The 13,246-nt window shown below is 36.3% G+C and overlaps 1 protein-coding gene across 14 annotated transcripts in view; it reads right to left on the reverse strand.

Annotated features, from left to right (window-relative positions):
* The window catches only part of PATJ (PATJ crumbs cell polarity complex component), a 363,430-nt gene that overhangs the window by 224,406 nt on the left and 125,778 nt on the right, over positions 1-13,246 (reverse strand). For all 14 annotated transcript variants that reach the window (XR_008617259.1, XR_008617260.1, XM_028489331.1 and 11 more), the window contains exons 23-24: positions 6,427-6,498; positions 4,980-5,157 (exon numbers count right to left, since the gene is read on the reverse strand). Coding sequence is in view for 12 of the 14 variants with exons in the window: in XM_028489331.1 (XP_028345132.1) it covers positions 4,980-5,157; positions 6,427-6,498 (250 nt within the window). In the remaining 2 variants the exon portion in view is untranslated. The remainder of the gene's footprint in view (positions 1-4,979; positions 5,158-6,426; positions 6,499-13,246) is intronic.

A 13,246-nucleotide genomic window follows, 5' to 3' on the forward strand; every position in this document is an offset into this window, starting at 1 on the left:
TTAAATGATACATTAAACAAGATGGACTTAATTGATATTTACAGGACATTCCATCCAAAAACAACAGAATACACTTTCTTCTCAAGTACTCATGGAACATTCTCCAGGATAGATCATATCTTGGGTCACAAATCAAGCCCTGATAAATTTAAGAAAACTGAAATTGTATCAAGTACCTTTACGGACCACAACACTATGAGAGTAGATATCAATTACAGGAAAAAATCTGTAAAAAAAAAGGGAGAAGACTCAAATCAATAGAATTAGAAATGAAAAAGAGGAAGTAACAACTGACACTGCAGAAATAAAAAGGATCATGAGCGATTACTACAAGTAACTATATGCTTACTGGACAACGAGGAAGAAATGGACAAATTCCTGAACCAGGAAGAAATAGAAAATATAAACAGACCAATCACAAGCACTGAAATTGAAACTGGGATTAAAAATCTTCCAACAAACAAAAGCCCAGGACCAGATGGCTTCACAGGCAAATTCTATCAAACATTTAGAGAAGAGCTAACACCTATCCTTCTCAAACTCTTCCAAAAGATAGCAGAGGGAGGAACACTCCCAAACTCATTCTATGAGGCCACCATCACCCTGATACCAAAACCAGACAAAGACGACACAAAGAAAGAAAACTACAGGCCAATATCACTGATGAACATAGATGCAAAAATCCTCAACAAAATACTAGCAAACAGAATCCAACAGCACATTAAAAGGATCATACACCATGATCAAGTGAGGTTTATCCCAGGAATGCAGGGATTCTTCAATATATGAAAATGAATCAATGTGATACACCACATTAACAAATTGAAGGATAAAAACCATATGATCATCTCAACAGATGCAGAAAAAGCTTTTGACAAAATTCAAAACCCATGTATGATTAAAAACCCTCTAGAAAGTAGGCAAAGAGGGAACTTACCTCAACAGAATAAAGGCCATATATGACAAACCCACAGCAAACATCATTCTCAATGGTGAAAAACTGAAACCATTTCCAGTAAGATCAGGAACAAGACAAGGTTGCCCACTCTCACCACTTCTCTTCAACATAGATTTGGAAGTTTTAAGCACAGCAATCAGAGAAGAAAAGAAATAAAAGGAAAACATATTGGAAAAGAAGAAGTAAAACTGTCACTGTTTGCAGATGACATGATACTATACTTAGAGAATCCTAAAGATGCTACCAGAAAACTACTAGAGCTAATCAATGAGTTTGGTAAAGTAGCAGGATACAAAATTGGTGGAATCAGGCTTCCTGACTTCAGACTATACTACATAGCTACAGTAATCAAGACAGCATTGTACTGGCACAAAAACAGAAATATAGATCAATGGAACAGGATAGAAAGCCCAGAGATAAACCCACACACATATGGTCACCTTATCTTTGATAAAGGAGTCAAGAATATACAGTGGAGAAAAGACAGCCTCTTCAATAAGTGGTGCTGGGAAAACTCTACAGCTACATGTAAAAGAATGAAATTAGAACACTCCTTAACACCATACACAAAAATAAACTCAAAATGGCTTAAAGACCTAAATGTAAGCCCAGACACTATAAAACTCTTAGAGAAAAACGTAGGCCGAACACTATGACATAAATCACAGCAGGATCCTTTTTGACCCACCTCCTAGCAGAGTGGAAGTAAAAATAAAAGTAAACAAATGGGACCTAATGAAACTTAAAAGCTTTTGCACAGCAAAGGAAACCATAAACAAGACAAAAGACAACCCTCAGAATGAGAGAAAATATTTATTTGCCAACAGAGCCACTGACAAAGGATTAGTATCCAAAATATACAAGCAGCTCATGAAGCTCAATATCAAAGAAACAAACAACCCAATCCAAAAATGGGCAGAAGACCTAAATAGACATTTCTCCGAAGAAGATATAGATTGCCAACAAACACATGAAAGGATGCTCAATGTCACTAATCATTAGAGAAATGTAAATCAAAATTACAATGAGGTATGACCACACACTGGTCAGAATGGCCATCATCAAAAAATCTACAAACAATAAATGCTGGAGAGGGTGTGGAGAAAATGGAACCCTCTTGCACTGTTGGTAGGAATGTAAATTGATACAGCCACTATGGAGAACAGTATGGAGGTTCCTTAAAAAACTAAAAATAGGGCTTCCCTGGTGGCGCAGTGGTTAAGAATCCACCTGCAATGCAGGAGACACGGGTTTGAGCCCTGGTCTGGGAAGATCCCACATGCCGCAGAGCAACTAAACCTGTGCACCACAACTACTGAGCCTGCAATCTAGAGCCCGTGACCCACAACTACTGAGCCCGTGTGCCACAACTACTGAAGCCCGTGTGCCCTAGAGTCTGTGCTCTGCAACAAGAGAAGCCACTGCAATAAGAAGCCTGAGCACTGCAATGAAGAGCAGCCCCCACTCACTGCAACTAGAGAAAGCCCACGTGCAGCAACAAAGAGCCAACACAGCCAAAAATAAATAAAATTAATTAATTTTTTTAAAAGAAGTATAACTACCATATGACCCAGCAATCCCACTACTGGGCATATACCCTGAGAAAACCATAATTCAAAAAGAGTCATGTACCAAAATGTTCATTGCAGCTCTATTTACAATAGCAAAGATGCAGACATACAGAATGGACTTCAGGACACGAGGAGGGGGAAGGGTAAGCTGGGATGAAGTGAGAGAGTGGCATGGACATATATACACTACCAAATGTAAAATAGGTAGCTAGTGGGAAGCAGCTGCATAGCACCAGGAGATCAGCTCAGTGCTTGTGACCACCTAGAGGGGTGAGACAGGGATGGTGGGAGGGATACGCAAGAGGGAGGAGATATGGGGATATATGTATATATATATAGCTGATTCACTTTGTCATACAGCAGAAACTAACACACCATTTTAAAGCAATTATACTCCAATAAAGATGTTAAAAATAAATAATTTTTAAAAAGGGATGAACTTAAAGGGATGAAATTAAGCTGAGTGAAGAAAACCAATCTCAAAAAAGATACAAAATGCATAATTACATTTATGTAACAATTTGTAAAATAACATAAGTATAAACATGGAGAAACAGAATAGTGGTGGCCAGAGGCTAGGGATGGGGGTGGAGGGGATGGGAGAGGAGTGGCTGTAAAGGGGTCAGACAAGGGAGTCTTGTGGTGATGATTCAGTTGAGTTTCTTGACTGCTGTGTGGGTTATGCAAGGCTACACATGTGATAAAACTGTGTAGAGCTATAAAAACACACACACAAATGGCACATGTATAACTCGTGAAATCTTAATAAGGTCTATGAATTGTGCCAATATCAGTATTTTGATTTTCTATTGAACTATAGTTGTATAAGATGTTAACATTGGGTGAGGCTGAGGGAAGGGTAAGCGGGACTTCCTTGTACATTTGTTTGCAACTTCCTATGAACCTATAACTATTTCAAAATATAAAGAAAAAAATATAATTCTAAATATGTATTTTGTTCTAAGTTCAAATGTGCCAGTAATCAAAATAAAAAATAAATGATTCTTATTTATTAGATGAAGATTATCAATTTAGATTTTTAAAAGGCAGTATCCAGTTATTATGTTGCTTAAAATACAACTAAAACAAAATCACAAATAAGGGTGAAAATGAAGGAAAGAAAAAAAAAACAATGTACCATGCAAATGCTAAGTAAAAGAAACCACACCTGCTCCAGAAGACAGAATAATCCTTTTTAAAAATGTGTACATGTTCAGAATTATCTAATGGACTCTCATCCATTCAGAGTAGACAACCTTCTAATCTCTACATGATGTGGCTTCCCATTACCTCTCAGACCTTTTCTCTTTCACCCTCTCTCTTGTTCACTCTACCTATATTAGCAGTGCTGGATTTCTTTCTGTTCCTTCAACACATCCAGGCAAGCTCCCACCTCAGAGCTTTCACACTTCGGTTCACTCTGTCTGGAGCCCTCTTCCCCCATGTGTCCATATTGCTCACTCTCTCATTTCTTATATTTGTCCCAATATCATCTTCCATAACAAATCTATTCATTGCAACTACTGCCGTCACCACACATCATTCCTTATCCTCCTCCCTGTTATTTTTCTCCGTACTTACAACAATCTAACATTCTATATATTACTTATTTTGTGCATTGTCTATCTACCCCACTATCATATAAACACCATAAGAGAAGGGATTTTTGGTCAAAATATAACCTCAAATTTGTATACACAGAGTAGTTTTATGCAATTCTTTGATTTAATCCTCTCAATGATTCTATGGATTTTGAAATCTCATTTCCATTTTATTTGGAAACTGAAAATAAAATAGGTTTCATAATTTGTCCAAGAACAAAGAAAAAACAAACAGGACAATCTAGACTTCAACCCATGATCTCCAGAGCTCTTTTCATTCTTTCAGAGCTAAAACACCACAGTTGATGTTTAGCATCATAAAGCATGAATCAACAAGCAGATTCTGGGATTAAAAATATTCAATATGATGTCATCCAATAAACCTAATGCAAAGAAATGTTATCAGATTCAGACCTCTTAGTGCCTTGATGTACCCTTAAAACTCCATTCTGCAAAGCCTGCCATGTATAAAGGATGGATTCACCTCTCCGCCAATACAGTCTTCCACTTTCAGGGTCAACTCTGGGAGGACAGCATGGCTATCCCACTGACATATACAATTCAGAGTTTGTTAAAGACTGTGGGAGAAGCATGATGTCCACCATCTGCCTCATTCTGTCAAATTGTGTTTTTTCAGTCAGCTGAGGCTTTTTGTTTTATCATTTTATATGCTACCAGCTCAGCTTTAGAATCTCATAAAATTGTGCAAACATGCAAACTAAAGCATCTGAATAAAATACACCAATTGTACACACATATACCCCAACACATAAAGGAAGGACTTCTGGTTAAATGATCATTTTACTGTCTTACAGTACATTTCAAAAACAAAATTTTGACACTATTTACCTCAAGTATTTTATCTCCAGTTTTAAGAGCATTTGTTTTTCCTGCTGGACTGTCTTCCAAAACTTGTTTGATAAATATACCCTTAAGCTCCTCTCCATTCTTCAGGCGTTTTATAACCGTCTGTCCACCAACGATACTAATACCAAGAGATACATCTGGTTCTCTAAAAATCTCAACACTGTAAAAACAAAAAAACAAAATTCACTCATGAACAAGGTAATTTGTTGTACTGTCACTGTGTTTAATGTGTACCATATTCTTGTGACTCATATTCTATACAAATATATTTTCACAAATGTTACAGAAGTTATACCTAGCTCCAAAATTATAAGATTCTATCAATAATTCATGGCATATGTGAAAGTGTAAATTCTGAAAAATATTTCCAAAACAACAAATACAACTCTTAACATTGAGAGATTTAGCAAGGACTTAATGTTCTCATCTCCCACCACCACATATTTTCTGTGATGAGTCCCTTTCATCTATATCATAACATTAGCAAAGAATGAATTAAGGAAATAACTAATGGGTGGAAAAAAAAAATCAAGAAAGTCACATGTATCATTTTGGCAAAAAGCAGAAACCTTCAGAATAAAATAAACTTGCCACGGACAGGCTCACTGCCCATACTGCTTTTCCCAGTCAGCCATTTTAACCTGTGGTTCTTTACGTGGAGGACAGATTGTATAGCTCCAAAGGCTGGAAAGGGTTTCTCTTCTTCCTACATCCACATCATTTTAATAAAGTATAGAATAAAACTTGCCCCTCAAAATATTACGAATTTTGTTCAAACTGCGCAGACATGGCCAATAATTAATTCCAAAAAGTAGCTCAGAAAACAGCTCCTAAGAGTTTTTAAGACAAAACTCAAAAGTGCAAGAAAAAAACAATTTGGGTGGCATGGTGGAATTAATAATGCATGAAGATAGAAGACAGCAACTAAAGGAAGACTTTTATAACCTTAATAAAGTGCAGCCCTGGTGACTACCTAAAACCATGAGAGTATCCAAGGGAGCATGGGCCCAACACACTCTGTTAGTGCAAACAAGGCATAAACTTGGACTAACACAAGAGGAGGAGGGTGCTATGTGATAGAAGCCTTAACTATTGTTGTTTGAAAAAAAGAGCTTCCTTACTGCATTCAAGGCAGGCCTACCTGCTTTGCTTAGTGATACAGTGAGAAAGTATACATAGTCCATCACAAATGGACATTTGTAAGTTGCTTTCTCTGAAAGAGTATGACAAAGATTTTCCTAATATTGGTTTCGGTTATTTTGCCTGGATAAAAATCTCTAGATAAGACAAAATGAAACTAAAATTTAGGCCAGCATACGTGTGAACTATGGCAATCATTAGAGAATGACTGAATGACACTATGAAGTTAAAGAAAAGAGCAACTAATTGCATTGTCCTATTGAGAAAGCCAGTAATGTCATCAACATACATTCTTGGTGGTCCCCAGTGGCTGAAGTTTGGAGTTTCTTCTCCTTCACCTTCTTCTCTCTCAGGTAATTCACTGAGGAGAAAGAAAGGAAAAAACACACACACATATAACTTACAACACACTCTTATTATTAAAGGTTCTTGAAAAGTTTTACATTACACAATCTATATGTAGTTAAATTGTTCTTAATTTCTAAGCTTTAAAAATATTTACATCAATAGTTAACTATCCATACAAAGCAAAGATATATTGCTTTAGCATTCAACTTAACAAATATCCACCCAGCACCAGAAAATCATTGATTATAAACACTTTTATTGGTGACACTCTAGATGTTACTTCCTAAAAATCTGTGTTTTAATTTGTATGATTTCACATTTGTTTCTATAACAGCATTTAAATATTATAAAATATATTTCTTAAAATTTGGTGTGATTGACCAGCTAACAGTCTAGTATAAACTTACACAAACAGCTGAAATGATTAAACAGTCATTAAACATGATCGTTCTTTCTAGATTTTTCTGTCTCTCTAACCCTAAATAATTTCCCTGTCATTTGTATCCCATAAATATTTTGTGTAGTTACACAGCACTTTTCAGCTTACAGAGAGATTTCTTAAACAATGTGATTCTCCCACCTACCACCACCATACTTTCACCCATCAAGTTATGTTAATATGCAACTGCCTAGAGGGATACTGTAAAATGCTGAATTACAGAGTAGTTATAAAAGTAATGTTATCTAATAGAGTAGAGACACTACCATCTATTATCTGGAAGGGGAGTCAGGATTCCTAAGCTCCAGTCTGACCTGTACCACAAAATAGATGTGTGCCTTTGGACCACCAAATGAAATGACTTATTTGATATTGTCAGTTGTATTACTCTACACAAAAATGTAGGGACTACCTCTTCCATTTCATTTTCACAAAAACCCTGTGAAGTAAGCACAGCAGGTCATATTACTATATATTCCCCATGTGGCTCAGAGAAGGCTCATATGTACTACACAATCTCTCCACAGTATCCAAATCTTTCAGCATGAAGTTTCAATGCTCCATTCTCCAATGAACTCTCAAATAAGTCCTATAAAAAGTATAAAACTCCAGCTACTTGCCACTCTACAACTTTCTAGGATATAATGGTTTAAGGCTGTGTGAAAAGGAGAAAGTGAAAAAATTTGGACAATCTAAAAATCAGTTAAGGAATTGAGATAATTAGGGATCACTGACATCTCACCCACTGCAGACAGCCTTCTTGCCTTAGCCAGTCTATTTTTTATGATTAAAAGCATCATAGAATTCAAGGAAAAACAACTTGGCAGATACTTGCCAGTTACTTATCTAATGTCTTCTCTCCCCATCTTCCTTACCCAACAACATAAGCCCCCTTTATTCCAGATGGCACTATGCCCAGCTTTAAAATAATAAGTTTTCTGGACTTCCCTTCAGCTAATGGTAACTGTGTGCCATAGCTCTGATCAGCAACAAGGAAGCAAAAGTCCCCAGATGAGATTTCCAGGAAAACTCACTAAATGGAGGGAGAATCAGCTGACAGGAGCCTTTTGCTCTATGCTCTTCCCCTTCTTCTTGCCTAGAAGGCAGAGGTGATTATCGGTGGTGAAGCATCCATCTTAAAATCATGAAGAAACCATGAGGACTAAAGCAACACACTGACGACAGCAGAGCAGAAAGAAGATGTCTAAGACCCTGACAGGACTTCTTCAGGACTTTTTTACATGAAAAAAATTAAGCCCTAGTTGAGTTAAGCCGAGAGGGGGGCAGGGGATTCAGTTTATAAGCAGGTAAGTGCCATCGCTAAGTGATACACACGATTCCACCAATTTAAGTGAAGTCTTCACTTTATCATATCACATTATTATTCTTGGCACATATGCATATATGTTCATTGGATAATTGTAATCATAGCATAAACTTTCATATTTTGATTATCCTATAATAGGAACAAGGATTAAATGAGATACGACTGGCATTTAACTGAGGCTCAACCAATATGCATTTCCTTTACAATTTTTTCACTTGAATTTATATCAAAATTTTCCCCAAGATTATCATAATCTTCATCATTTATTTAATAGCATCTTAATAGTCCATGGTATTGATGTAATTTAATTTGTCTGCTATCCCAAAATATAATGCACTTAGATTATACCTTGTTTATATGGAATATAGACATTAATGCAAGGAATATCTTCATGTTCTGCTGTACTTTAGTATTCTCCTTTAAGTAGATATTAATTGAAGATTGAAAGCTAAAAACCAAACCAACACTGAAACCTTCCTCCTCTCCATTTTCCACTTTCTTGTACCCTAATTTTGACAGGTGTGATAATATGAAATAAATATTTGGTCCTTGTCCCTGGTTCCTGCCACAGAGCTTCTAAAACCCATGGAGTTTTCCAAACGATAGGGGTGACAGGAGCATTTTTTGTTGTTCATAACAAGCCCCTTTCAACCATACCTGAGTTGATGTTAATAAGGTGTCTCTAGGTAGGACTACAGACAGTTTCAGGATGGGGGCTGATTGCCAGAGAAGCAGCTGTGTGATTAGAGTTAGAACTTTCAGCCCTACCCCCACCTCTGGGAAGGAGAAAGGGACTAGAGACGGAGCTCAGTCACCAATGGCCAATGATGTAATCAATCATGCCTGCATAATGGAGCCGCCATAAACCATCCCCCACCCCACCACCCCAGCCCCTCCAAACAACAGGGTTGAGAGAGCCTGCAGGTTGGAGGACACATTAAAGTGCTGGGAGGGTGATGTGACCCAAGAGAGCATGGAAGCTCTTGCATCCCACACACCCCCTTCCCTGGCTTATGCATCTCTTCCACTTGGCTATTCCAGAGTTGCACCCTTTGTAATAAACCAGTAATAGTGAAGCACTTTCCTGAGTTCTGTGAGCCATCCTAGCAAATTATCAAACCTTAGGAAGGTGTTATGGGAACCCTCAATTTATAGCCAGTTGGTCAGAAGTAGAGTTGGCAATCTGGAATTTGTGACTGGCATCTGAAGTTGGGGCAGTCTTACAGGACTGAGTCCTTAACCTGTGGGGACTGCACTAACTCCAGGTAGTTAATGTCAGAATTGAAATGAATTTTAGGATACACAGTGTCCAGAGAATCAGAGAATTGGTTGTTGGGTGGGGGAAAAAACTCACACATTTGGTGTCAACAGTTTGTGAGCAAAAACAGTTCATGATAGGTATTAAGAAAAAAAAAGTATGTATTTTTATTATGGCACATGTATAATATCATTATAAGAATTAAATTCTTAAATTTAAAATTACCTAAAATAGAATGGAAACCAAGCTTTAACATTAGTATGGGCTATATGCTTTTCTATTAAAAAAATTAAAATTAAAAATATCCTAAACTGCTGGCTTTCACATACAATTTTAAGCAAAGGGTGAAAAATTTTGTCTAAAATATGGACAATTTTAGTTTTCTTTAAGAAAATGTATACAAAAGGATTTATTCTGTTAGAAGAGACTTTTTCAAAGCATATTATCCTTTTTCAGGAAATTGATAAACACATATTTTGTTCACATTACTTCATACCTAAAGAGGGATAAAACTTTCAAAAACATAGTGTGATTAGTTTTAGAAATACAGTCATAGGAGACAAGCCACTATACAAAATAATGTAGTCACTTTACACTGATAAATGCATATACCTTTCAACCCCAATTAAAATTTAACTGAGAAAGTAAAATACTTTTACTGCACCTATTAAGGTGTAAACTTGCACAAATGTACTTGAATCTTTCACAAGAGAATTGTAACCTCTAATTTTATAATTTGCACTTTGATTAAACATGGTCAACAGCTCAGTTAGAATCTCAAATCTTAAAATAACTGAACTTTTGTCTTTTATATTTAACCAGAGTTTTATAACCACTTTTTCCCTAAAGGAATTAACCATCTAATAGAAACAATGCTTTTTATTTTTAGGTCAGTCCTTTATAACAAATGCCCAAAGTTATAATTCATTACAGATTTGGGAGGAAAGATGGAGTGCCCCATTAATGAACAAGTGGATATTAATAGTAAGACTTCATCATAATATACAATGTCTTTGAGAATAAAATTTTTAATATCATACAAAAATCAGATGAATCTAGATGGCCAAGGTGACCTTTCCTTTTTTTTCCACAAATGATAATATTTTACTATAGAAAAAGCATCCCAAATATAGGATTTCGTAAACACTGGTAGGTGAACAAGTGCAACTTTAAAAGTAAATACAAGGTAAAGAGGCAAAATCTACAAGCATTTTGCCTTTATGAGAAAATGTACTGTTCTCCTGCAGAGGTGATCCCACCCAGAGCACAAATGTGGCTCCATCTCCCATAAAGGCATCAGGTTTGCTTTCTGAACTATGCCGTTTAACAATTTCAAAATGATGGCAAGAATATACCTTTTTTTCATGTGAAATTTCTATACACTAAACCATATGAGGGTCAAGCAAACTTCGCACCCCAAAATGATGTAAGCAGGAAGGGTTATGGTTGTACCTATCTCAAGATTTCCTTTTCCTCTTAAAATATAGATTCTATATGGCAATTTTCTGTGACACACCACAGGGAATATAAGCATTTGGAACCAGGCAGAATAGGCACTAGTGTTTTCCAAACTAGTAGGGTTAGTTGTACAAATGTTACACTATGACTTTAAAGTTACAAAGCAAATTATTACCTGATACCAGTATACATAAAAAATTAGGCATTCTTGTACATGAAAGTTTAAAATGACAGAGACATGGTGCTCAGTAAAAGAAGCCATATACAAAAAAGTACCTACTGCATGATAACATTTACATGAGTTCTAGAACAGAAAAAATAATTTACAGTATTAGAAGTCAGGGGCAAGGGGGAACTTTCTGGATGGATGGAAATGTTCAACATCTTGACTGGGGTGTTGGTAACATGAACATATACATTTATCAAAATTAAGAAAATTGTCCTGTAAAATTGCATTTAAGACATTTGTTAAGAAACAGAAGTTTAAGCCATAAAGGGTAAGTTGCTTCCTTAGGTCTCTCCCTTTTCTCTTCTGACCTTCTGTAGAGTCTGGGTTAGCAATCAAATATCTAATTATATTTTCATAGGCATTAATGTAATATTCCTATGTGCCTCTTGTCCTAATTTCTCACATTCATCTTCACCTGCAGTGACTGGCATCTGCAACAGCATGCAACAGCATGGTAAAAACAGGCAAGTGTCACACACATGAGGCCACAAACTCCTTGGAAACTTCCCCTTTTTACTCCCAACTCAAACATTCCAGAGTAGTCCTCTCTCAAATGTACACATTTATTCTCTCCCTTACCTGCAGTATTCTACCAGTATTCTGAATTTACACATAATTTTTGGCAGTAGAACTCAAAGGTAAAACTATTAGATACTACTGTTTACTTAGAAGGCACTAAATGCCAGACAGTGCTGGGTACTTAAAATATCACATTAACTCACTTAATCCTTTCCCCACCTATGACACTCTGCCTCCTATTTCACCTCCCACTATTAAAAACAAAGTATCCAATACCTGAAAGTATTCCTTTTCATTTGCATTCTATTATAACTACAACATGATTTTTTTTTTCACTTTAGAATATGCCTTTCACCTCAAGTTCATCATCCTACCAGGCTTCAGCCTCTGACACCTTCCCTGTTTTACTTACTGTGACTTGATTCTATTTTATTTTATTTTTCTTAGATTCCATATATATGTGTTAGCATACGGTATTTATTTTTCTCCTTTTGACTTACTTCACCCTGTATGACAAACTCCAGGTACATCCACCTCACTACACATAACTCAATTTCGTTTCTTTTTACGGTGGAGTAGTATTCCATTATATATATGTGCCACATCTTCTTTGTCCATTCATCTACTGATGGACACTTAGGTTGCTTCCATGTCCTGGCTATAGTAAATAGAGCTGCAATGAACATTTTGGTACATGACTCTTTTTGAATTATGGTTTTCTCAGGGTATATGCCCAGTAGTGGGATTGCTGGGTCGTATGGTAGTTCTATTTGTAGTTTTTTAAGGAACCTCCATACTGTTCTCCATAGTGGCTATATCAATTTAGAATCCCACCAACAGTGCAAGTGTTCCCTTTTCTCCACACCCTCTCTAGCATTTATTGTTTCTAGATTTTTTGATGATGGCCATTCTGACCGGTGTGAGATGATATCTCATTGTAGTTTTGATTTGCATTTCTCTAATGATTAATGATGTTGAGCATTCTTTCATGTGTTTGTGGCAATCTGTACATCTTCTTTGGAGAAATGTCTATTTAGGTCTTCTGCCCATTTTTGGATTGGGTTGTTTGGTTTTTTGACTATTGAGCTGCACTAGCTGTTTGTATATTTTGGAGATTAATCCCTTGTCAGTTTACTGTAGCTTTGTAGTATAGTCTGAAGTCAGGGAGCCTGATTCCTCCAGCTCCATTTTTCGTTCTCAAGATTTCTTTGCCTATTCAGGGACTTTTGCATTTCCATACAAATTGTGAAATTTTTTGTTCTAGTTCTGTAAAAAATGCCAGTGGTACTTTGATAGGGATTGCATTGAATCTGTAGATTGCTTTGGGTAGTAGAGTCATTTTCACAATGTTGATTCTTCCAATCCAAGAACATGGTATGTCTCTCCATCTATTTATATCATCTTTAATTTCTTTCTTCAGTGTCTTATAATTTTCTGAATACAGGTCTTTTGTCTCCTTAGGTAGGTTTATTCCTAGATATTTTATTCTTTTTGTTGCAATGGTAAATGGGAGTGTTTTCTTAATTTCACT

Source organism: Physeter macrocephalus, chromosome 4, assembly GCF_002837175.3.
Source record: "Physeter macrocephalus isolate SW-GA chromosome 4, ASM283717v5, whole genome shotgun sequence".
Lineage (NCBI taxonomy): Eukaryota > Metazoa > Chordata > Mammalia > Artiodactyla > Physeteridae > Physeter > Physeter macrocephalus.